Here is a 27,617-nt window from a genome sequence, read left to right as displayed (position 1 = left end):
TTTCACATTGACGGTATTCAAATTAAATTTTTCATTATTGTTAAATATCATGATGGGAGAGTATTATTAAAAATGTTACAAGTATGCAAATGCATATGTTTACAGGCATTTAGGTTTTACTGTGTTGTTTTGTTGTAAAGACATGCAAGGCATTCTGAGCCGTAATGAACAGTGGTCGGCAGCACTCCATAGGCTACGTATTAATATGAATAGGTGTTTCTGTAAACCTAGGGACAATAAACAGCTATCTCTGTTACAAAAACGAGCCGGTAATCGCTCATTGAAGAGGGAACTATGATAAAAAGATTGTTTTCCTAAAAGCATGGAGTTGACGAAAGAATAAGCAAGCAATGTCACGTTAATGTTAAATAGCCTACATCTGAACGCTAGGTGGCAACGTTGTATTACATTTAACTAGTGTACTTGAAATACAGTGTGAGCTTCACAAGTAAGGAAGGTGCAAATATTATGTAATTTATCATGGGAAATTATTGGAAATGTTATTTCTTGTTTATTCTAAGTGCAAACCACACACATCCATTCGTAATTACACGTACACTTTTAATACCTTGAAAAGACACTCATTTCGTTTATTTAGTTTATTTCAGCGTTCAGAGCAAAGATTCTAGAACAGAGCTTCAGAGAGACACGTTTTGAGTTTGTGGCCAAGTACCTAAAATATCGGTTTCCATGTGTATGCGCTGGATGATGTGCTTCCTTTATGAAAGTAAGTGTTTTATAGAGTTACAGACATAATGAGTCATGTTGTAGTGGTCAACATAAATGTGCCCCTTCTGTTATTAGAATGCTAAGCGGAGAAGCATGCTAAGCGGAGAAGCATGCTAAGCAGAGATTTAGTATCATTCATTTCTTGTGTGGCTAGCTATAGGGATGTTGTATACATATATATGTATGTTGCTAATTGGGATTTATGTTGTTTAGCGTAATGCCATGGTCATTTGATATGAGATGCTTGCACTCGTAACTTCGTCCCTTATAACTTTAGGACTGCTATTTAGCACTTTAGCCCTAAAAGTAGCACCTAAGTCTGTGACAGCTTAAAAGAAGTGGCGAGGACTCCAATCGCGAGGGAGCTTGCATTGTAGGCATAACTAAGGGATGCAATAACACCACCAACAACCAAAACTAGCCTACTCATTGTCAACATGTACATTAAATGTAACGTTTCATATGAATCAAATTAAAATGTTTTCTTTGCAAATGTAGGCATAGGCATATGGTGACAGATTAATTTAATAATGCTGCTGTGTGAATCACGGTAAGCGCGAATGAAGTAACTTCTTAATGGGACGCAATGTATGGAAGTGGGCTAAGTAAAATAGAGATGTTTCAAATAAGATAAGGTTAATCAGAATTCTACGATATGCCCGATTGACAACGGCAGAGATAGAACTGGCCTTTGGCCATAGCAACCATCCATTTAGAACGATTGGCCTTCATAACAACCAAAGATCTGAGCTGTGTTGCAATGTGAGGCAAAGTATAGATAGGTGATGAAATATACAGAGACAGGTCAAGAAATATAGTGCAATGTAGACAGTAGTATACAGTTGATTTATATAGGCTCTCAAAACAACCCCAGGCTCACAAAACAATCCCAAACAGACATAAGGTCTTTATAGAGCAAATCCATATAGATTATTTGTCAAATAAACCAGTAAAACATAATTTGTCGGATGGAATATATAACATTCACACTCATAGCTCATATTTTTTAAAATAAATCAGTGAAAAAGTATCTTGACAAACAAGCAGCTTTTTAATGCCTTGGTCATATTTCATAATTTCAATTCCTCTGTTTGTTACCTGATAGCCCAGTTTGAGAGACGCAAGACGTGTGACATTATTTATTTTTGCAGCCAATCACTGCTGTCATTTTATTTTATTGATTTGATCTCAGTTATAGAAGCTACAGTGGGCATCGCTTTCAAATGGCCACTTCAGTCGCGCATTACGCGGCGTGAAGCTGCGTGAAGCTTTAGTACCACTTTCAGCCACTGTGCGTCGCTCTGCCAATGTACATCGCTCTGTCAGTGGTAATTGTTACAGAGAGGAATCCCAGCCTACGAATTCAATAACAAAATAAATCGTAATTAAACATTACCTCGATTAAGGCTACTTGGGTATGGCTTAAGGCTTGACTACACAGTGGTAGCAAAAATCGAAATCTGCTTTTGATAGCCTACCGGTGCCGCTCCACAAAACGAAAAAATATCTTAATTTGCTGTCTATGTTATTGGCAGTGTTGGGGGTAACGCAACTACGCAAATCAAAACAGTGTCTTAATTTGCCCTACTTCTTGACTGCAATGTAGTCAATTGACTGCTTGACATGTCATTTTTATTTTTCTGTACAATAAACAAATACATCTGCTTTATGCCGCAGAATTACATTCATATTTGGCTGACTGCAGACGCGCCACTTCCCTCCCCATATTCCAAGATTAAGATAGTAGCCTATACAAAAAGCACTTCATACCATCATAAAAATTCGTTAAAACGAATAGCTATTTGCAATTTGACAAAACACTGGTCTTCATTTTGCGAATGCTAGGACGATATGAGCCTGTTGCATTTAGTTACGCATAATGTTTGAAAACCACTGGCTCGTAATCACAATAATTTAACACAGGACAGTTGGATAGCCTACTTCATCATGTCCCCATGCCTACATTTTTGTGAGTAGCATAGAGATCGTTAAAAACAATAAAGTATGGCTCTCCGTTTGGGACATCGAAAACGTATATTTTTAATAGACTACCGTCGAAGATGTTGACTTGCAAAAGCCTCGGGATAACACGTTATCTCCACTATCATCAGTCATGCCCCTTGATCAAAGTGGGGAATGAAATAAAAGTTTGAGAACCACTGGTTTAACAAGTTACCTGCAGTCCAGAACACACAGAATCTGTTGCAATATTCTGATGATCGGCAATGATATCGGCAAATGTTTGTTTTCCAAAGTAAGAATTTCACCTTCGACAATTTCACCTTCGACAATGAATAGCTCATTACACTTGTTACTGTTAAACGTAGGCCTACCTGGTATCATTACAAACATTATTCTGTGTCCTAAAACTGGCATATTTTATGGCATTGTGTCATGTAAGTTCGTTGCAAAATCTAGAGAAATGTGTGAGGTGGTCAGCGGGAGACAATTGAGACACACATTGGATTGTGTTATTACTTGAACATTCCACACTATCCACAGCTGTGGTAGGCCTATCAGGGGCAGGAGGATTACTGTTAGCGCAGGCTTTATATACAATTCTTCAACATAAGGCCTCGAATGTTGTCTTGTTTGTGGAGCGCTTTGCTTCGCGTCTGTAATCTCGGCTTCATTGAAAATGAGGGCTTCCCTCAATGACCCTCCGAGAATAAATAAAGGTTGAATGAATGAATGAATTAATGAATGAATGCAGGCTTGCCCAAAATAGGCTAAAGGCCTGTGGTTTGCGCAGCCTACAGTAAATAACAGACCCGACAGAATGTGCGTTATATTTTTTACGAGCAAGATGTTTTTGGTACCCTACGCACACTGCATGTTCTTAAATAACAATGATCATCAGTAATATTCGACCATTAATTTGGGTAAATGGGCAAGCGTGACCACCTTGATTGGCTGATTGGCTGATGATTGTAACGCGGGCATGATTCCAAACACCTCCCTTACGATGATGAGTGACAGGTGACAGGTCTCAGAATGCGTGCGCTACACAAGGACAGAAGATGATGAATAACTGGGGCCGTAGGCTATTCACAAAGGCTTTTATCTTACTACTAGGAGTAGGCTCCTTCTAAATCGCACTTAAAGATTTTAGCTTGGAGTTTTCTCTTAAAAGTTATTCACAAAGCCTTTCAGACAACTCCTAAACTAGGAGTGAGTCTTCGTTGCTATGGATTACATCATTACACATGCACGAGCTTGACTGAAGTGACCACCTTGATTGTCTGACGATTGTAACGCGGGAATTCCAAACACCTCTTTTCCGATGATGAGTGACCGGTGACAGGTCGGAGAATGCGTGCGCTACACAAGTAGTGCGAAGGACGGAAGATGATTAATTACTGAATAAAAAGGCCTAGCCTAAATGAATAAAGAGTAAGGCAAAACAAATAGCCTAGTAGCCTAATGAAACATAGGCCTATGGATTGATGCAGTAGCCTACCTTTGCAACATTATTAAATTAATCTGTCACCATATGCCTAGGCTACGTTTGCAAAGAGGAGAACATTTTAATTTGATTCACATTTCATTTACATGTTAACAATGAGTAGTTTTGGTTGTTGTTGGTGGCGTTATTGCATCCCTTTTATGAATGCAAAATTGTTCCCTCGCGATTGGAAGCTCCTGTTGCGCATAGGCTACGCATTTCAAAACATCGCAACGTAAAATGCCACCAAAAAACTGTTTATGAATAGGTCTTAGTGAGTTAGGAGTCCTCTCGACTTAAGCTGTCCCAGACTTAGGTGCTACTTTTAGGTCTAAAATTCTTCGTGAATTACTTTTTGTGGAAAAAATTAGGAGTCCTAAAGTTAGGAGTGGCACGCCCATTATTTTTAGGAGTTGCTCCTAAATTCGCCAGTTAGGCTGAATAAAAAGGCCTAGCCTAAATGAATCAAGGCAAAACATATAGCCTAGTAGCCTAATGAAACATATGGATTGATGTAGCATCTTTGTAACATTATTAAATTATTCTGTTACTATGCTTACGTTTGCAAAATAGAACATTTTAATTTGATTCACAATAATGTTACATTTAATTTACATGTTGACAATGATTAGCCTAGTTTTGGTTGTTGTTGGTGGCGTTATTGCATGTTAGTTATGCCTACAATGCAAAATTGCTTCCTCACGATTGGAAGCTCCTGTAGCTGCATGATTTCAAAACACGGCAGAATGCTGCAGGTTTGTGAATAGGTCTGTGAGTAAGGAGTCCTCTTGACTTCTTTTAAGCTGTCAGAGGTGGGAAGGTGTGATTTGTTGGGGGCAGGGATTAACTGGGCACAAATGTCTGATGGCCCCCCTTCCCCCCAGCCAACGTGAATCGGGTGGTTAGTTAATAGGCCTATCGTGAAGATTTTTCCTGCCATCTAAGGCACGAGCGCATCTGTGAGGCCAAGCCTCACCAAGTAGCTCGTTTGTTTACAACTAACATTCCATTTAATTAAACTGCTTTATAGGCTATGCCGAAATAGTTTTCAATATTTTGAATATTAGTGTCGGGTGAATTTAAATGTTCTCAAAGTATCCTTATGGCTGAAAACTGCTTGGGACCCCCCCCCCCCCCCGTCAAGTTATATAACCATACAAACGCGCTTCCTGCACTCATTGTTTCAAAAGGAGTCATTTTGGCTTTGTCAGAACTGAAGAGCTGTGGATGGCACGACACGGCATGCCCAATGAAAATAAATTAACGCAACGCAACACAACACAGACCCCGCTTCTCTCGCGTCAGTCACTGACATGAACGAAACAGAACCCGCTTCTCTCATGGCAGTCACTGACAGTAACCTAGAATAAATGCATGGGGAAAAACACTTCCCCATGACAAAGACATCGTAAAACACTGAATGTTAATATTTTGTCACTAGCAACATACATCTGTCCTTTGTCAAATGTATGTTCCAAGTAGCCTATGCGTTAATTCTGCTTCATAAAGTTGAACAAATACATTTGCTTATTTCACAGAAAATATAAATAGCCAGATAGGGTCTACAGTACAGAGTTGGTAAGTTATGGTAGGCCCGATGGAAGGGCAGTTATGAGAGTATTAAAATATGGGATATTCTACGGGAAAACATTAAAACGGCAAGACAGCGGGGGAAAGTTAAAATACGTGATAAACACGGAAAAAGTTGGCATGCATTGTTTCGGTCCCGGTGCACAGGGATTATTTGTCATATTATTAATCACATATGATTATTTGTGAAATTGTGCAAACAGGCGCAACACATTTGAAAAGGAAGGACTGGTAGCATGCAAGCTCACGGGAAAGATTAAATGATTTAAGAACGTTATCACAGTGTGTGGCTGTGGTGCGGTCGGAAGACAGCAATTGGCAGGGGAGGGTCATGTCTTTTTTAACAATTCTGTCGGAGGGTCATTGAACAATTTCTAGCAGGCAAGAGAGGGTCATGCAACTTTTGACTGAAGCACTCAAAATTCCTCCGGTGGCCCCTTCAATAAATAACGAACAGTCCCTAGATTGCTGCTGGGCTATATGTCTTGGTTCATGTCTGTTAACAACTCATTGCCATGAAACGCATAGCCTATCTCGCGGTTGCATCCATTACAAACAAACATGCAATGTGAACGTCTGGGATTGGGGAGAGCACTAAATGCTCTACTGAATAAGCATGAAGTCAAACCTTTAAATGAAAATAACTCTTTAATAATAATAATAATAATAAAAAAAAAAAACGCTAATGAAGTAAACTTGTGACCATCAAAAATCGTTTATCGCCTGTAACTCCGTGATAACAGGACGTAACAGGAAGGAATTTGGCTGAGCAAAGGAGGTTAATATGCTCTATATTTTGTCCAAATGATGTTTGTCTATCATCGTTGCACTCGGAGAAAACCAGAATGTTTAATTTGTCCTGCGTTTCTTCTACGGCTGCAAACGGGATTCACTTGCAGTTAACCAAATATTTCTTTATTAGGGCAGGGCAGGCATATTTCTGGCTATTAAATTATTTCTAAACCAGTCTGCTAAAGTCTGCAGTGAAGTCTGTGTAGGGTTTTCCAGGCTCCATTTCTTTTTACGAGACACCCTGCTCACTTGAGCCATCTACCGGTTGTTTGGGTTGTTGCAGCGTCTCACTGGAAAAATACAAATTAAAGCCGCGTGATACCGCGTGATACCGCGTGATCCCACGCGCGGACCGCGAGTGAAGCTGGCCAAGTTGAAGCACTGCCCACTGTAAATTCGAAGGCAGGCCAAAGGTAAAATCCAACAAACCGCATTCAACCCGCAAGCCAATAGTTGAATAGCCCTCTCCTAGAGCTTTTGAGATATTGCCACTGCTCCAACACTGAAAGGCACTGTTACAATGTCTGGATCAAGCCAGGTTCAGCATAGCGTATGCCACTGTCTGCTCACGTTGGTGACCGGACCAGGGCAAGCACACATTCGCAATTCCCACCGGAAATGCAGTCTAGTTATTTATATTTATTTTAGGCTTATTGTAACAATCAGAGCAGAGAAGAAAATTCATTGCAATTTTATGCTAGTCATTTTGTGGTAGAAATATTGGTATTGGTACTCGGTATCGGCAAGTACACAAATGTAAATACTCATACTCGTATTGTTTTTTTTTTATCTTTTAATGTTTTTTTTAATGTCTTGCCTGCTGAATAATAGTCCTACCCCATAAAACAAATTGGCCTTATTTCATCGCTTGTGTCATTACATGCAAATGTGTTGAGCTAGTTGTCATAAATAGTTATCATGGTCTGTCTAGCATATACAAATATATGTGCCCTGACAGACAGTGTCGCAAAGCTCTGACCAAGGGGTGTTTTGCTGTATATTGGCCATTTTTCATAACAATGCTGTAAAGGAAACAAAAGCTTTTGTTTCCTTTATACCGTCACAATGTCTATCAACAGAAAAAAAACTTTAAAACATATCCAGTGTCTTGCAATCAAGCCCTTCCACACACAATAATGATACTAATAACTTTGTAGTTTTGATTGAAATAGAAAATAGTGCTGCCTTGCACATTGTTCATTAGAAATTACGAACAGGACAAAACAGTTTGACTATCTTGACATAAACAATGGTATCATGACTTTTGCAGGTTATCCACTATGTGGTGCAGTTTGCACTAATTGTTTTGAGAAATGCACAATCTGCTGTGCAAATCTTCATTATGATTTGAGAAATACACCAAAGCAACTGTGGAAAACTAAGTAATTGTTCATTACCATTGCACACACACACAGTTGTGACCTTGGATGTGTTTCTTACATTTGCTGAGTCTTCAGTAACTCTACAGTCAACAGGACCTCCTTCATCTGAGTCCGAAGCTCATCCAGTTCCATGACTTTCTCCTTCTCCCTCCCAGCTTTGGATTTGGTTTCAGGCGAGGTTGGCATTGTAGTGTTGACTTTACTGTTCAAGCCTGATGAGGCAGTTGAAACCAGTGGCTGATTGTGAATGACAAAGATCAAAGACAGAATATGGTGACATTACTTACAAACTATGCCTGATTTTACAGCTCAGTCCAAAATGTTTAGAAAAGCAAAAAGATTAGAAAAGCATTGAATTATGATTAATGCATGTAAGAGTCTTATGGGTTATATGCGTATCAAATAGCATGAAGATCTGAAATTCCTGAAAAAAAAACCCCACTAGAAATATCATATAAAAAAAAACTTCTGTTGTAGCCACATAGCTTAATTGAGAATTTGCTAAGTCCCGCCCCCCCATTGCTAATCCGACAACCTCAGTCGGAGTTAACTAGAACTTCAATGATAGGTAGATTCTAGCTGTATGTCTGTCTGTAAAAGTTACATCCAAAGAAGCTCTTTTGGAGAGCCACAGACCTGATTTAATTTAGGAGCCGTCGAAAGACTCCAGTATGACATGGAAACACACCAGGCAACGTTTTCGTGTTAATTAATCATCTTCGTAAGTCGGTATATGGTTAAATGACTCATTACGGGGCGAATGAAGGCTCTCTCGCCCGCCCCTACTGCCTGTAGGAAGAATATCCCACTTGCAAGTTCGGTGTATCCTACCCGCCAACCGAAGCAGGATCAGTTTACAGCAAAGAGGCAGGCTAACAAAACGCTAGAGATTGTTGCAAATGTGTGTATAATGGCAGAGCCGGCGAAGAAGCAGCGAAAACCCTTGACGGAAGACGCAAAGAAAAGGAAAAGAGCTTCAGACCAAGCGAGGGAGAGTTTCGTAGAGAAAAAGCATCAGGCTTGCCTGGTGTCCCTTTAATATTAGCTGTGCTAGATAGACTTGCATGCATACTACAAGGACACTGGGTCATGTTGTTTTAGGAACATGGTACTACAAATAAACAGAAACATAGCCTACATTGCAGAGCCACTTCAACTTTATTAATTTATGGTGAATAAATGTTACACTAGCCCTGTGCTTTTCTGACATGATGATGCTAGCACGTTAGCAGTGGTTAGCTAACTATACTAATGTTCGTTATCCATAAATCTTCTCCAAGTGACAATCATATCATACACAATGCTGGCAATGCTGAGAACAATAAACATCCTTGTTTATCTTACTTACAATGAGTTAGCAGTGTAGCTTTAATCTACAGATGTGGTGGTGGAGCACTGTTTCGTTATGGTTTGCTAAGTAGTAAGTTAACCCTTTGCTTAAAATAGGGGAGAGCTGGGAGGATAGAATTTAATCTAATCTAACATAATTACAGAAAGCATAATCAAGATTGAAAGCTATTAATCTGTGTATCGGTGTTGCCTTAATCACATATATGTCGTTTGGCCGTCCTTTTCAACTCACATTACTACAGAGGTGGGAGTAAGTCACACATGTGCAAGTCACAAGCAAGTCTCAAGTCTTAACCTTCAAGTCTCAAGGAAGTCCAAGTCATTTTTTGTGACAGTCAAGCAAGTCAAGTCAAGTCATAGCTTGGGTCAAGCAAGTCAAGTCAAGTCATAGCCAAATCATTGAAATTTATGATGATTTACCCATGTTTTCATTTTAAAATAAGCTACAATTGGCTAGTTATGAACTGCTGGAGTTTTATTTGTAACAAACAAATAGACATCGGCCCTCCGCATCGGGCCGCTCACCGGTTCTGTCTTCTGCTCGTTCTCGCTTTCAAAACTTCTACTTCTGCTCTCGGTGTAATTTTTCCAACCTGAAACATGTCATGGACTAAGGCTCGAGTCAGACAATCTACACCCATCAATCGATATGTCGAGTTCAAGTGCACCAGATGCTTCTGCTTCACAATAACAGGTGCTAGAGCAGGGGTGGGCAAACTTTTTGGCTTTTTGCCCCCTCCCCCCCCCCCCCCCACGACACACACATAAAAAAAAATACATTTTTTATAGCCTATAATTTTGTATGAAAAATATTTATTTTAAAATATTAATTGCTTAAAAACTGCTAATTTATAAACACATGTATAAACTGTGCACGGTCGCTTTAATTCACGTTTATTTCTCAATGATCTTCTGCCTGCTCCGCTGTGGCTAGTGCTGTACCTACGGCTGGGCCCTCTCACAGTTTTTAAATGGTCAGTAGTGGGAACTACTGTTGCCTTCATGATTTCCTTTTAAAAGTTTCTTATAAGAAGGATATCAATTATAAACAATGACAAGCCAGCTGGAACCTGCGGCTCTCTCTCCCTCTCGTGAGTGCAGACGCGTTCCCAATTAAATGGATCGCATAATGTTCACGTTAGATCTGCTGCAAAGGAGATAACTAAGAGTTAACTTAGTTTAACATGATGTTATCTCTATTTAACATGATGTTTTTCCATTGACATTGTAAACGTTCTCTAAGGAGAGTGAAAAGCAGTTTGCAGTAAAGCGAACCAACCGTCGTCTCTATCGCAGGAAAAAAATAGTGAGCAGCCTGATAACCAAATGAAATGCTCGGCGGGCGGGATGAAAGTGCTTGGCGGGCCACGGGCCGCAGTTTGCCCACCCCTGTGCTAGAGCCATTGATGTTAAGTTGAATGATATATTATTAAATAACTTATCAACTTTTCGTCCCCCTGTTGTTAAAAACCTTGGCATTCAGCTTGACTCCACCCTTAGCTTTGATCCTCATATCAAATCACTCACTAAGATTGCTTTTTTTCACCTCCGTAACATTGCCCGCCTCCGACCCTTCCTCTCTGCTAGTGATGCACAGACTTTGGTTCACTCTTTCATTATGTCCCGTCTAGATTACTGCAACTCACTTTTACTTGGTCTCCCCACTAAAACCCTTCAAAGACTACAATATATTCAAAACTCTGCAGCCAGGCTCCTCACTCATACCAGACAAATCAGCACACATCCCCTCCATTCTCCATTGGCTACCAGTTCCGTCCCGGATCAAATACAAAGTAGTACTACTCACCTTCAAAGCCCTCCACAACCTTGCTCTCCCCTACATCTGCGACCTCCTGACCCCTTACACTCCCTCCCGCTCACTCTGATTCTCTGACCAAAACCTCCTGGCTATCTCCCGCTCCAGATTCTCCACCCTGGGTGGCAGGTCCTTCAGTGCCTTGGCCCCCAAACTCTGGAACTCCCTCCCCCAACCTATTCATGCCTGTCCTTCTCTTCCTTTCTTCAAAGCACATCTCAAGACCTTTCTGTTTAATGATCACTTCTCCTCCACACCCAACACATAGCTCCATACAGATAACTTGTCTTTGTTGTATTGTTTTGTTTGTTTGTTATTGTGTTTTCTTGCCTTCCTACTGTGTAAAGTGACCTTGGGTTTGAGAAAGGCGCTATATAAAATAAACATATTATTATTATTATTATTATTATTATTATTATTACAGTCACATTAGCAGTTTCAATTCGCAGTTCAATCAACACACAGGGCGATCGTCTGATGAAGCCTTAATCCTCGAGTCCTCGATGTGGACTCCCAGGAAGCGGAAGTCTGCCACCCTCACCATGGTGTTGCTGTGATGGACAGGGGAGCAGTCGTGTGTGTAGAGGGAGTAGAGCAAGGGACTCAGCACACAGCCCTGAGGAGAGCCGGTACTGAGGCTTAGGGCCGTAGATGTGTGGTGGCCCTCTCTGACCCTGTCTGCGGTCAGAGATTGATCCACATGCAGATGGTGTGTGGAAGCCCCACGTCCCACAGTTTGACTACCAGTTTGTGAGGGAGGATGGTGTTGAATGCAGAGCTATAATCCTTAAAAGACAATCTGCACATAGCTCCCTTGCTGCTTCAGGTGTGATAGTGCAGTATGGAGTGCTATGGCTATGGCATCCTTTCGGTTCGGTTCGGTTCGGATCGATTCGCTCTGTAGGCAAAGTGGTGGGGGTCAAGGCTGCGGGGCAGGGCTGCTGTGATGTGACTACGGACCAGTTTCTCTAAGCACTTCATCATCACTGGGGTGAGTGCCACTGGTCAGTAGTCGTTGAGGCTAGAGATGTGAGGTTTCTTGGGCAGGGGGACTATAGTTGAGGATTTCAGGCAGGGTGGGACAGTGGACTGTGCCAGGGACTGGTTGAAGATCTTTGTGAAGATTCCAGCCAGCTGATCTGCACTGTCCTTCAGCACGCGTCCCAGAACACCATCAGAACCAGCCGCCTTCCTCGTGTTGACACTGTGATGTCTCTGGTGCTGTGACCTTGAAGCAGGCAAAGATGATGTTCAGCTCCTCTGCCAGCGCAGGGTGCACCAGCGCAAAATTTAGGTGCACCCGAATTTTTCATCATGCCGCCTTTAACGCCACAATTTCAAGGTCACCTTTTTATTTCTCTCCATATACATTCGGTGTCTGAACTGTTGTTAGAGCATGGACGGGGGAATGACAGTATTGATTTGATTTGGGAGCCCCCACCGCCTTGACGCCATCAGTAATATTGAATACTGTGTGATCATTCACATCAGTGGCAACCCTAGTCTCTGCTTGACTCTCCACACACACACAGAAAATGATGACTTGTAGTGTGTTTTATTTCATATTTTGGAATTCATAGTATTTTATGATCTGCATAAATGCTAATAGAATAAAATATTTAGTCATTTGAATACTTCATATTGAATTTTAAACTATTACACTTGTCTTTAATGACTCCAGTATGACATGAAGACACGTGTATAAAAATTCATATCTAGCTTTGTTGGGTGACAAACTTGTGATTGTGTGTGATGCCATTTGGATGGTAACTGGACAGGTGAGTGCGAAGATTGGATGTCCTGGATGCGTAAGAAAACTGTTTTTTTGCAGAGTCGGCAAACTACACTATCTTTAATGGTTACTTTTACGGTGTAGAACCCAAAGTATTTCCAGACAGCACTTTTTAGATGAGTTGATGACGTAATTGTCCGCTCAGGCTGGCCATTCTGTATCTTCCATTTTCGAAACAGGGGGGCTATTGAGAGGGTTCTGGCTCCAGTCATTATTGTGGTTACTGGCTATTAGCTAGATTTGGTCATGGGCCAACGCTACAACACGTTTGAGATGGCAAACAATAAAATAAAAAACAAACTAATCATATACTGTAAAAATGCGCTACACATGGCACTAAAAACCGAATAGTTTATTTTATGGTTCGACTACGGATATTTCACGTCATGTTTGAATGCATATTCGAATATCAAATTAAAGAAAGCAACAAGTAGCCTAGCATACAACTTTTGTTGCTGCGTGCGCTGTTCTTCTCTCTCCTGCTCAAATAAGGTGTGCGTGCATATAGTTCTGCATTAAATTGATAATGTGACTTTACAGAAATAGTACAGAACAGTAAATGTCAGTAGGCTACTGTCATGCAGTTCATGGGATACTATGCAGAGTTGTGAATTTATGGTATGCTAACTTGCTGTCAATACACACAGGGGAAATTCTCTCTCATTGTTAAGTATCCTGATGGTACGCACAGTGCCATTCTAACCTACCCTAAATCGATAAATGTGTGTTTTAAGTGTGAGAAGATCTCTGTTAGGAATTACGTAAATAAATCGCCTAGGCCTACAGGTAATGCATGTATAGTGTATGCTAGCCTAAATTTCCGAGGCAACCTCAGTGACAACATAGTGAACGAAATGGGAGCGGGACGGGATTCGGGAGTCTTTCTCTTGGGATTTTGCAGGACAGGATTTTTTGGGGGGTCCAGTCACGTGATCGGGATATAACTGGAGTATTTTTGTGGGATCGGGATGGGAGCGACAATTGATTTCTGTGTCCCCCTCTAGTGAGCACTACAGTACATTAAACTACACTAATGTTACACTACACTTAACATTAGCCTACTATTATTTGTTGCTGTGCAGACCACAGCTGAAGGTTAAAAGCTGTGTGTGAGGAGAAAAGACACATAGGCTACGGGAAGCACTGACTGTCATTCTTATCGATACTAAAAAAATTAGGTATTGTGACGTTTCTAACTTCAGGGACAGTTTTTTTGTAGTTTTGGTGCACTGTGCAACATTAGCCAATGAAGAACAAACACTTGGTTTCCTGATCGGATTTTATACAGCAACAAAGAGGATTCAATGAGAATTTGTTGGTATTTCTACCCGCATCATGGGCTTGCTGTTTGTTTGGCTGTGTTGCTGATCTGACCATAAACAGCTACAGCAACAAAGGGGAATGACTGAAAAATCTGTCCGTATTTGTTGGTAGAGAACCCATCATGACTGGAGGAGGTTGGGTCTGGGAGGCCAGATGTGGAGCCTTCTGGAGGTGTTGTGGGTTAATATCTTGACTTGGTTGTTGATTGGCTGCTGCAGGAAATCCCCACTTATAGCACTAGGAATTTAGCATCTTTCCTGTGTATCTGAAAGTAATTTATTAATGAAGCTTGTACAACTCGAACGGAGTTAAAAGAACAATTAAATTACCTTCCCAAAGTCTGAAGGCTTGGTCAGATTACACTGAGAGACGTCATCCTCCTCTGCCCTTAGACTGGTGTCACTTGTCTCCTTGCTTGGCTGGAATAAAATATACATATTCATAAATATACATAAAGATACAGCGGAAATATTTAACAGCAACCTTTTATCCCTTTTAATCTCTATTGAGATTAATTTACATCTGTGCTTTCCAAATAAATATGTGTTTTTCACATAAATATGGTAGGAGAAGGAGGAGACCTTGACTTAGGCTCTCAATTCAAGTGAATAAATATTATTGGCTTGGAAAATGTCAGTAAACATACAGCAATAATTCAGATAAGATGAGTAATAGGCCAACTGTTAGCTGCTGAAGGAGAATACTGTCAATGTTCAATCTGGGTTAAGATAAATATGTCTTTAGGCACTGAAGAATGCTTGTATCATTTTCTTATAATTCCAAATAAAGACACCGTGAGTGGACTCAATGTTAATCCAATCGAGTTGGCTACAGCAGGTACAAATCTTGAAGTTGGCTGACGAAGTAAAAGTTCTTTTGACTAGGATCATTATCACTTATTTTTTACATTTCTGAATCTGGGAAAGTCTAAAGCTAAAATGTTAATTGTTTGTGACTATTATCTGACTTTTACAGTGTTCATGGGTTGTGTGTATGTGTGTCATGTCATCCTATGAGTCATCCTATATGTGATTTTGTACTGTGTTTGTCTGCTAAAGGCAATCTTTGTAACATGTCTGAGTTTGTGGTAAGATCCCCATTACTCAATTTACAGAGCACTCTTCGGGTGAGTACTATTGTTCCTTGTAGTGCTATTGCTGTCCTTAGTTGGGCAATGAGAGATTCTGTGAAGTAGTTGTGCTGTCATTCAGTCAACAGAATAGACAGATCGGGCATAGTCAGAGTGTAACAGCTCCTTTACAGTTCGAGAGTTACAGCTTTACCGGGTTTCTCTGAAACTGGGTGTTAACTATTTGGGTGTTAATACTCCATGAGGGGGGCTATCGAGCCCTGTGGTCGGCCATTTTGGCCCTGAAAGGAAATAAATACTGTTGCATATAGTTGCATTTTCAGCTCTGAATAAAACTGTTCAGGAGTTCTGGCCAGAACCGTGACTCCGAACAGCTCTGGTTCGGGCATAGTTGCCCTACAAGGGAACAAGTCCTGACCGAACTTCCCGTCCTAAAATGTTTTGGGCGGGGTTAATTTCGGCTGGCATCCAGGCTACTGATTTAGCTATCTCTAGAATTACGCTGATAAAGATGTCGGGAGTGCAGGAACCGATGTCCAAAAATTCCAGTCTGTTGTACGATATGTACGCTAAACTTAGAAATACTTGAAATAAACAAGCATATTACCACTAATTTGCAAAATCTAAAATCAAAAATGTATTTAATAGTGCTGTCAAATGATTCAATTTATTAATCACGATTAATCGCTGAATTCCTATAGTTAATCACGATTAATCACATATTTTATCATATGATTAAAATTCTATTATTTTGCATTTCTAAACTTTCCAGGAGTCCATATTAACAATAAAGCAATTATTGTGTATCTTGATTGGGATTCAAATGAAAGCAAAGCAAGTTACTTTATTAACTGAACTTTAAGACGTAGGTCTATTTGATTATTTCAAATCATTTCAAATCAAATTTCAAAAGATGTGCAGCAGACTTGAGGCAACACAATATATTCTTCAGAAATATAGCTGATATATAGCTGAAACAAATGCTACCGCAGAAGTGCATGCACAAAATGTAGGTCTACACACATTATAAAGGGCATAACATACAGTAAATATTATATTCATACTATATTCATTATCTTTGAGTTCAGTTGAAAATAAGGAACTTTTCAACATGAGTGCATTGCCATTTTATAGGCCTACAGTCTATGGTGCACTTGCCACACACATCAACGCCAAAGTTTTTAACAGGCAAACACTGGATGAACAATGGATTTTATGGAGCAGCGTCGACCAAATATAACTGAATCGTGATTTACACGGCGGCAAAGTGCAATGCTGGTGTGCAGAGTTGTGTTCAGGGCTCTCAAGTTTTGAAGTTTGCAAGGAGGGCGGGGGGCGTGGTATTGGCACAGTGCAACGCCCCCTCCCCCTGATCGAAGTACATGAAAGTCCTACGTCTGCTTGAACTACTCGTGGTGCCACGCCCCCTCCCCCCATGAACAGACCCACCCTCCCCATGTCCCATCCCAGCTTCATGAGAGAGCACAAATTCCATTATTTCAAACACACTGTTTTATTTATTCTAGAACCCTATAGTAAATAATAATAAATAATAATAACATAAATTATAATAATAATTTCACCCAAATGGGCCCTTTGAACAGCAGTGGCTCATTCTGCTCTAAACAAACAGAAAACAACCAAATGAGAAAAAGCACATTTAGCCCCAAAATGGTCTCTTGAACAATGGTGGTTCTGTCCGTCTGTGTGTGTGTGTGTGTGTGTGTATGTGTGTTTATGAGTGATGTTGTGTGTTGTGGCAAATTTTGATGCCTTGATGACTGATACTGGGGGCTCCCATTTAAAAAGAAAAAAAAAATGGGTCGGTAGGTAGGTCAATATTTTTTTTTTTTCAAGATTCAAAGTAAAAAAAAAAAAAGTACAATTTTGGTCATGGTGATTACGTAGGTATGAATTTAATCAAATGTGCATATTGTGACGTAACTGACTGGGTCCTCAACCCGTGCCTCTAGGCGCATCACTGCAAACCTCAATCTGATGCAGGTTATGTAAACCAGCCTTTCTCAAACTTCTTTGACCTGAGGCCCAATCATGGCAGACTTTTAGGTCATAGGGCTCATCTACACGTACCCAACCCCACTCCCTCCAAATCAAATTGTCATTATCATTATCACAATCATTATTATGCCTATATTGTTATACATGCACTTTCACTTAAATGTTTTGTGACATGCACATCAGAGGACCGCTTTACTAATGTAAGATATAGTTTCATTGCTTTTGCATGGTTGCATGATGCTTGCATAATAAAATAAATACTTCTCAAAACAGCAACAATTATATGGGTGCTATTGTTTTGGGATGTTTCCCTCATGCAAGCATCATACATTGGTAGGGAATGGAGAAAAAAATACATGTTTTTTAATGAAGTTTAATTTGAATGCCTGAATGTAAGGATTCAGGAAACACAATACCAGCTTTTTTGGCGAGCAGATAGGCGTAAATCACTGAGCTGTTGATCTTTAACAGATAGAAAGAAGGCTACAATAGCTTTTGTCCACGTTATATTCAAATTTGACTATACAATACTCAGTGCTATACAGTGTATTATACAGTCTCTGCTCTGTTTCTATGGAAGTTCCACAAATCATCGTTGTTCTATTAAGTGTCGTTAAACAATTAAATAGCATTCAACAGGTTGAAGCGGAGCTTTTATACCAACGCCATGTTTAATGACATTGATAGCAGAAACGTTTGTTTTCTTTTTTTGTCGGTCCGCGGTATCTTGATCAACTGCGCAGCAAATTATTAGACGAAGCACCGGGGGCCTAATTTCACTCCAAGATTCCGCGGACCAGCAGTCTCCACATTGCGGACCCACATCAAAACAAAACTATTTCTTGATTGGTTGAGAAATCCTATTTTCTGATTGGCCGATAGGTTAGTAACTGAACAGCAGCCCTCTGAGCTGAATGAGCGCACAGACAGCAACGTTGTGTGACACGTTAGTAAAATATAGCCCTTAGAAATTTCTGTGCGGGCAAGTTAATAATTTCTCGGAGTGAGAAATGCCATGTGTGGCGTGTGAGGTCATTGAAATGCGTGTGTCTCACGCTCAATGCGTGAGACTTGAGAGGTCTGGTTGTATTGAAAAGAATGGAATCTAATGTAAATGAATGTCGAAAGCAGAGTGCATCGCAAATAGTAGCAGCCAAAGAGGAATGTTGATAACAGTACAAGTGACGGTGAAAAAATCTTTGGCGGCACACAACTAATACGTCAGCCTAGGCTACTACTCTTTGGCCGGCTCGTAAGCCCAACCAAGTGTGTGCAACATGCCTTTACATAGCCTACTAACGGCGCATCATCATAAAGATACATTTAATCTGAATCACGCCCCATTTTAGCGGAAAACATGTTAACATTATATCATTGCTTCCAATGGGAAAGACAGCTAGTAATCACACGTTGACGTTACATCTAGTTATTAATTCACAGGACATTCAATCATTTTACTAACATGGCAGTTATGAAGAATTATGTTTATGTAACTTACTCATGTTGAAACTATGTACATTACCAACCTAATTTGTTTGCAATACCCCGTGTATTGTACAAATTTTGCATGTAGCTACACTTACCATAATATCCCATGCAAAACGGTTAGCTTGCTAGCTACAGTGGGCAGTGCTTCGACTTGGCCAGCTTCACTCGCGGTCCGCGCGTGGGATCACGCGACTTTAATTTGTATTTTTCCAGTGAGACGCTGCAACAACCCAAACAACCGGTAGATGGCTCAAGTGAGCAGGGTGTCTCGTAAAAAGAAATGGAGCCTGGAAAACCCTACACAGACTTCACTACAGACTTTAGCAGACTGGTTTAGAAATAATGTAATAGCCAGAAATATGCCTGCCCTGCCCTAATACAGAAATATTTGGTTAACTGCGAGTGAATACCGTTTGCAGCCGTAGAGACGCAGGACAAATTAAACATTCTGGTTTTCTCCGAGTGCAACGATGATAGACAGACATCATTTGGACAAAATATAGAGCATATTAATCTCCGTTGCTCAGCCAAATGCCTTCCTGTTACGTCCTGTTATCACGGAGTTACAGGCGATAAACGATTTTTGATGGTCACAAGTTTACTTCATTAGGGACTGTTCGTTATTTATTTAAGGGGCTACCGGAGGAGTTTTGGGAGCATTAGTCCAAAAAGACGTGACCCTCCCTCGCCAGCAATACATTTTTCTATGACCCTCCAAAGTGATTATGAAAAAATCACTGTCAACTTTTTCCGGGTTTATCACGTACTGTATTTTAACGTTTTCACATATTTGGCCATAAGCCGTTTATCATAGGCTATCACGAAACCAAACTACAAAGGCGAACACTTTAACAGGGGGAATTAATTGGGCATGAATCATGCTGAACGCTATTTCGCTTCCTTAGAATAATAAGGTTCTATCTGCGTGTTGAGTAGGTACAACCGGGACGATTGAAACGGGGACGAATGAAACATTCCGGTTTTCTCCGAGTGCAACGATGATAGACAGTCATCATTTGGACAAAACATGGAGCATATTAACCACCGTTGCTCAGCCAAATGCCTTCCTGTTACGTCCTGGTATCACGGAGTTACAAGCGATAAACGATTTTTGATGGTCACAAGTTTACTTCATTAGCGGTTTATTTTTTTTGGATTATTAAAGAGTGTTTTTCATTTAAAGGTTTGACTTCGTGCTTATTCAGTAGAGCATTTAGTGCTCTCCCCAATCCCAGACGTTCACATTGCATGTTTGTTTGTAATGGATGCAACCGCGAGATAGGCTATGCGTTTCATGGCAATGAGTTGTTAACAGAACCAAGACATATACTGCCGTGCAAAGGCAAAAGGCCGTAACTTCAATTTTGGCAAAAATTTGTTTTTGTCATTTTTGGAACAATGGGCATCAGTTTTATCATGTGGACAAATATCTTAGTCAATTTTGTTGTTTTCTTATCAAAATAAGATGCTGTTTTTGCCGTAACTTCAAAAAGCAGAGGGAAAGCCAAGGCCGAAGCCCGTAACATCAGTTGCGTCCTTTAGCTTTGTTTCGCGGCGCTATAGAATGCTGAGATTAAGTTACTGCTGAGTTACGGCCCTCGGCCTTTGTTTAACCAAGCACCAAAGTGAAGATACTGTTTACCGCGCTGGAGATACGGTGTTCGGCCTATGTATTCCATGTACTTTAAGCATTTCTATCACACACATTAACTTCAATAAAGTGTAAAGCAAATTGTTGTAGTGATTGTGTTAGCCTTCTATAACAGCATTAAGAATGGCCTGTTCTCGAGGGAAATTGATGGTGGAGATGGCTTTGAAACGCAAACACCATGATCAAGGTAAGGATGATGAAGATATATGAAAAAAGATGTATATATATGCAATCTACTTCAGGTTGTCAAATTCAGCTAGCATACCCGGTCGCCTTGTTAGCTAGCTAGCGATGCAAACAAGTTGGGCTACTTGATAAACAAAACACAACTGTTCCTATATCCTCTATAAGGGAACATGGTAGATGGCTTGCCAGCTGCAAGACACCATAAATCAAAGTCTGAATATTAGTAAGGACTAATTTTCTCGTGGCATACAGGGTAGAGTTACAGCTGCCTGCTAATAACAGCCCAGTCCACACACTGACAGAAATCAATGCGAGCGAGTTGGGGACGCCTCACGACACACCTCCCCGCGAGGAGAAAACATAGCCTACACGAACACAAACCAACCCAGCAGATATAACTTAGATCGCAACTTACCTTTTCTTGAAATCTGGCCAAAATCCATAGCAAACAACATCCACTGAGAAGACAAATCCATCGTCTAAATCCATAAACAGTTAATATCTGTTTGCCATTTGCTGGCTTTCGATATATTTTCTAACTAGCCAAACCAAAGTGCCAGAGTTATCGTCTTGAGGTTGCATTCAGTTTTAAGTGTCGCTGTGGGTAGGCCTACTGTTGCTATCTAAAGCTGAATAGTGTTGGTTGCAAAATATTTCACTCCCATACAAACAATTAGCTGCACTATTTCCTTAGGTCAATGTCATTGATCTTATTGGGCGAATCCACCATGTGACTCCTACATGAATGGCTCCCGTTTGACGTGTTCATATTGGTTCATACATGTGTTGAATCACTATATTTTTCTGAGAGCTAGGAGTAGGCCTACGATTTTGCATGATATCAAACTGAGTCTTGTAGATTTTAGTTATTAATAGTCTGGGAATTTTAGCAGAACTTTTACCAATAGCCTATGATTTGAAGTGGGTAGCCTGGAAATTCAGACCCACATCTAGAAATATGTTTTTTATACAAGAATACAAATTTGCGTGCTCTCTTTGGATTGGGGGGCCTTACCAAACACCAATGTGTTTGTGAAGGTGTGTATAACACACAAAATGTTCAAATTCTGTGGGAAACTTTTTTTTAATGCTCAAAGTAGGCCCTAAGTAACTTTCTGGTGTCAAACTAGGTATTTTTTCATAATTCTTAGATGATTGCAAGCATTTGTCACCAACATGTTTCACCAAAAGTATTCCTTGATGGGGGAAAATGGCCACACCCTCTTTCCCCGCTCATCACATTTAAATGCTAGAATATTGTAGGCAATGGGGGCTCTTGAAAATATATTATGTAGAGACAGTGTTCTAAACTATACATTGAATATGTTGAGGTAGGACACCTCAGGGCCTTTACAGTAGTGCAGGCCAAAAGGTATCGGCCATTCCCTTCTCCCAAATTACCAATACCCGATGTATAGCACATGGGAGACAAATTAAAAAGGAAGGTGGGGCATTTCTCACGTCTCATCACATGTTATATCACATCTGGAGAATATACACAGTCATACACTCAATTTTCCCTGACCTAATGTATTATGCATAATCAACAAAATAATGAGGAAGGTGGGACATGTTTAGGGTCAAGGGTTTCCCTTTACAGTATGTCACAGGTCCAAAGGTGTTATCCACATGCCCAATTTACCTATATCCTATTTGTTATATATGGCCAGCATAACGATGGGGAGGTGGGGCATGTCTCATGTGATGTTACATTGTGAGGTTATATGCTTTCAGAAAATATATGGTTTAGGAGGTTGAATCAGTTTTCCCTTAATGTCACAGGCCCAAAGACCTTATCCATGTACCAGAATATCGACATTTTAATACATGCTATTACACACCTTTACCATCACATTGGTAAAGAAATTTCCTAGTGTCTAATTTATTTTCTTTTATACTTTTCAGTTTCTTCTATTCCTGGAGAAAGTCAGCAAAATGGAGCAGCCTACATGCCCCCTGCAAAACTGGAGGCAAACGAGTGGACAGTTCTCCATAGCTATCTGGACATCAGTGATGATCTGTTTTGTGGAGCAGATGACCTGTTCACCACGAGCACACCAGACCCCACTCCTTTGCCACGTATGACACCAGAGCCTGCACTTGCTTCACTCACTGCACTTGAACAAGTCCTTGTTTCAGTGATCTCAGAGCCCACACTGACAGCACTTGAGCCAGTGATTGCCCATGTCACAATTCCAGACCCAGTTCTTGGACCAGTCACACCAGCCTCTGCCCCAGAGAACACTCCTGCTCCTCCATCAGAGCCCACCACCAATCGACCACCAATGAGGGGACCGTGTGGAATCAAGTGCCGAAGGCAATGCTCGGGAAAATTTTCTGGACTTGCTGGACTTGAAGCCATTGAGAGACCATATACAATCGTACAATCCATCAGTCAGCCACTACCGGAGGGAGCATGCCCCACTCCGCCTCTATCTCCCAAGTGATGTAACAGTGAAGCTAATGTTTGCGGACTTCATTGACAAGGGGAACCACTGCTCTTATGAGACGTATCGTAAGGCTGTGAAGTCGGCAAACATTAGCTTTGTCAAGCTTGGAGAGGAGGAGTGTGAGAGCTGTCTGCTCCAGGACCAGCATGTGAGGGCTGATCACCAGGGGGAGGCTGCAGACGATTGCCTTCAGTGTGAGAGCTGGCGTACTCACACATCTGCAGCCACTGAGACCAGACTACATTACAGGGCAGATGCAGACAGGGACTGGCCTGAGAACACGGCTGTCCGAAGTGTTGACCTTCAAAAGGTAATAATGCTTCCGCGAATGCCAGGTGTGAAGGCAGCAGTCTTCACCCGACGCATCTCGGCATACCACGAGACCTTCGCCACAGTTGGAGCCAAGAAGACCAACAAAAAGAAGACAATCTCTGTTGTCTGGCATGAGGGTGTTGCAGGGCGGAGCGCCTCAGCTTACGCGGCAGCTCTTGAAAAGGAGTGGGACACAAAACATGTCATATACTGGGTGGACAATTGTAGCGCGCAAAACAAAAACTGGTTGTTGCGGACTTCACTGGTTATTTTAGTTAATTCAGATACTATTTCAGCCGAAGATGTGACACTGAAGTTCTTCGAGCCTGGGCACACATTTATGAGTGCAGACAGCTTCCATCATGGTGTGGAACAGGAGATGCGGCGCAGACCAGGAGGAGTGGTCTTTGATTTTGAAGATTTTTTGTCAGTGGTCGCTAATTCAAATTCTAGGAAAGTGGAGGTGGTAGAATTGAAAAATGAGATGATCAGGGCATGGATTGATGGCCATTCTGCAGCCAAGGTAAAAAAATGCCCAGACTGGCTCAAATTAAAGTGGTTCAACTGCGTCGTGGGTCAATGTCCATGTTTGTCAAGAAATCCCATGGAGAGGAGGACTTCATTGAGCTGGACTTCCTCCAGAAGAAGTTTACTTCCTGTGTTCCAGCCACCTTGAGGCCGCAAGACTGGGGTGTAGAGGAGGCCAAGAAGATGGAGATCCTAAGGAATCTGGTTCCACTCATGCCACCTACCAGGAGATTATTCTGGAGCTCTTTGGCTGTCAGAGGCCTCAATGAGGAAGAGTACCTGATATCTGGACTCTTTCTCCCTCTCTCGCTCTCTCTCATATTATCATATAATCAGTTAATTGATGATCTTGAGTCTTTCTATGGAACATGGGGGGTTGAGGGTTGTATTTGTGCACTAGATGAAGAAGGGAAATTATTGTTCAAGTTCTGAACTTTTCAAAGGGTGATTGATAGTTAGGTTGGTCGGTCTGTCTGGCTGCTTGTTTGTTTTGTGTTTTGTTTTCACTTTTTGCATATTTTGTGGGTTTTTTTTGTTGTTGTTTTGTTTGGGTTACTGTTTTTTGTTTTGTTTGGGTTTCTTGGTTCTGGGTGGGGTAGGGGTGGAGGGAGGTTTTTATTATGGGTTGGTTTTAATGTTACCTAGTTTCCTTTTTGATTGTCAATAAAGGAACCTCTAAAGTCAAAGTCTCTCTCATATGGCTCTAAATACATTTTCCTTTCCATCCTAAATGTACTGTTACAGTGTTTTTTCATCGATTTGCACGTCATTAAACACAACCATATTCCTATAAGTTTATGATAAGGATGAATGGCATATAAGAGAGGACATTTTACTGACAACCTTTCAAATGTTAAACATATACAGTAGGTGAAAGGTTACTTTAAAGTGTTATTTTATCTCAAATTAGTACAGCCATAAGTTTTTAAAACTATTTTAGCCTTAAAATTCAATTTTATATATATATATATATATATATATATATATATATATATATATATATATATATATATTTCTTTTATGTAGTATTAAGCCTAACTAGACAAAACTGACTAAATGTTATTTTAAGGCTATTATTGTTATCACAGGAAATGTTGATGTACAGTGATTCAAATCCAAATTGTCAATAGAATAGAAGTTAAGGTCTTTTGCCTTTGTATGATCCATTATTGTTTTGCAGGTAATACAAAGGCAGAGTACAGTAACTTCCGAAAAAGGGTCAAAGGTCAAGCTTAAACTTTAGATTTTTTGAGGGATAAATAACTTCCCTTTTATACAATAACATGCCAAATGTTCAATAATTTACCTACAACTGATTTGACAGGACAACAAAATAACTTTAAACTCATTTTTCTCAGTTCTACACTCTGGTGAGTTAAGGTCTTTTGCCTTTGTAGGGCAGTATAGCCCAGCAGCAATCTAGGGACTGTTCATTATTTATTGAAGGGGCCACCGGAGGAATTTTGAGTGCTTCAGTTGGAAGTTGCATGACCCTCTCTTGCCTGCTAGAAATTGTTCAATGACCCTCCGACAGAATTGTTAAAAAAGACATGACCATCCCCTGCCAATTGTCGCTGTTTTCCGCCCGCACCACAGCCACACATTTTGTGATAACTAAATCAATCTTTCCCGTGAGCTTGCATGCTACCAGCCCTTCCTTTTCAAATGTGTTGCGCCTGTTTGCACAATTTCACAAATAATCATATGTGATTAATAATATAACAAATAATCCCTGTGCACGGGGACCGAAACAATGCATGCCAACTTTTTCCATGTTTATCACGTATTTAACTTTCCCCCGCTGTCTTGCCGTTTTAATGTTTTCCCGTAGAATATCCCATATTTTAATACTCTCATAACAGCCCTGCCATCGGGCCTGTCTCTGTGTTGCCCTGTTGCTACCCCTTGCCCTTCCAACGAAACAGATGTCTTCAAAACATCGTTTTCCTTGCTTGAAGGCAAACTTAGAGTGATGTTAACCTATTTAAGTTTAACGGCGTGATTGTCGTGAGTGCTTGCATGTTCGGCCTTATGTCTACGTGCGCACCTGAGGCTACTCAGCTGCAAGAGAAATAATTTCCCCTGTTTGTATGTTCACTGCAAGTTGGCCTACCATAACTTACCAACTCTGCACTGTAGACTGGCTATTTATATTTTTCTGTGAAATAAGCAAATGTATTTGTTCAACTGAAGCAGAATTATGCATAGCCTAGGCTACTTGGAACATAATACATTTGACAAAGGACAGATGTATGTTGCTAGTGACAAAATATTAACTTTCAGTGTTTTACGATGTCTTTGTCATGGGGAAGTGTTTTTCCCCATGCATTTATTCAAGGTTACTGTCAGTGACTGCCGTGAGAGAAGCGGGTTCTGTGTTTCGTTCATGTCAGCGACTGACGCGAGAGAAGCGGGGTCTGTGTTGTGTTGCGTTGCGTTAATTTATTTTCATTGGGCATACCGTACCGTGCCGTCCACAGCTCTTCAGTTCTGACAAAGCCAAAATTGCTCCTTTTGAAACAATGAGTGCAGGAAGCGCGTTTGTATGGTTATATTGCTTGACGGGGGGGATCCCAAGCAGTTTTCAGCCATAAGGCTACTTTGAGAACATTTCATTTCACCCGACACTAATATTCAAAATGTTGAAAACTATTTCGGCATAGCCTATAAAGCAGTTTAATTAAATGGAATGTTAGTTGTAAACAAACGATCTACTTGGTGAGGCTTGGCCTCACAGATGCGCTCGTGCCTTAGATGGCAGGAAAAATCTTCACGATAGGCCTATTAACTAACCACCCGATTCACGTTGGCTGGGGGGGAAGGGGGGCCATCAGACATTTGTGCCCAGTTAATCCGGCCCTGCCCCCCAAAAATCACACCTTCCCACCTCTGACATCTGAAGAAGTCAAGAGGACTCCTTACTAACAGACCTATATCACAAACCTGCGGAATTTTGCCGTGTTTTGAAATCCTATGCAGCTACAGGAGCTTCCAATCGCGAGGAAGCAATTTTGCATTGTAGGCATAACTAACATGCAATAACGCCGCCAACAACAACCAAAACTAGGCTAATCTTTGTCAACATGTAAATTAAATGTAACATTATTGTGAATCAAATTAAAATGTTCTCTTTTGCAAATGTAGGCATAGTAACAGAATAATTTAATAATGTTACAAAGATACTAAATCAATCCTATGTTTCATTAGGCTACTAGGCTATTTGTTTTGCCTTGATTCATTTAGGTTAGGCCTTTTTATTCAGGGGCCGTATTCACAAAGAATTTTAAGGCTAAAAGTAGCTCCTAACTGGCGAATTTAGGAGCAACTTCTAAAAATAATGGGCGTGTCACTCCTAACTTTAGGACTCCTAATTTTTTCACAAAAAGTAATTCACGAAGCATTTTAGAACTAAAAGTAGCACCTAAGTCTGGGACAGCTTAAGTCGAGAGGACTCCTAACTCACTAAGACCTATTCATAAACAGCTTTTTTGTGGCATTTTACATTGCGATGTTTTGAAATGCGTAGCCTATGCGCAACAGGAGCTTCCAATCGCGAGGGAACAATTTTGCATTCATAAAAGGGATGCAATAACGCCACCAACAACAACCAAAACTACTCATTGTTAACATGTAAATGAAATGTGAATCAAATTAAAATGTTCTCCTCTTTGCAA

The 27,617-nt window shown here is 40.7% G+C and overlaps 1 protein-coding gene across 1 annotated transcript in view; it reads right to left on the bottom strand.

Moving 5' to 3' along the window:
* Positions 1-27,617, bottom strand: part of LOC121711386 (CD2-associated protein) — a 166,355-nt gene that overhangs the window by 17,743 nt on the left and 120,995 nt on the right. Inside the window, exons 15-16 of the mRNA XM_042094955.1 lie at positions 14,549-14,638; positions 7,997-8,175 (exon numbers count right to left, since the gene is read on the bottom strand). Coding sequence (XP_041950889.1) covers positions 7,997-8,175; positions 14,549-14,638 — 269 coding nt within the window. The remainder of the gene's footprint in view (positions 1-7,996; positions 8,176-14,548; positions 14,639-27,617) is intronic.

This window comes from Alosa sapidissima, chromosome 6, assembly GCF_018492685.1.
Source record: "Alosa sapidissima isolate fAloSap1 chromosome 6, fAloSap1.pri, whole genome shotgun sequence".
Lineage (NCBI taxonomy): Eukaryota > Metazoa > Chordata > Actinopteri > Clupeiformes > Clupeidae > Alosa > Alosa sapidissima.
Note: the sequence above shows the minus strand (reverse complement) of the source record. Positions and strands in the feature narration are given on the sequence as shown.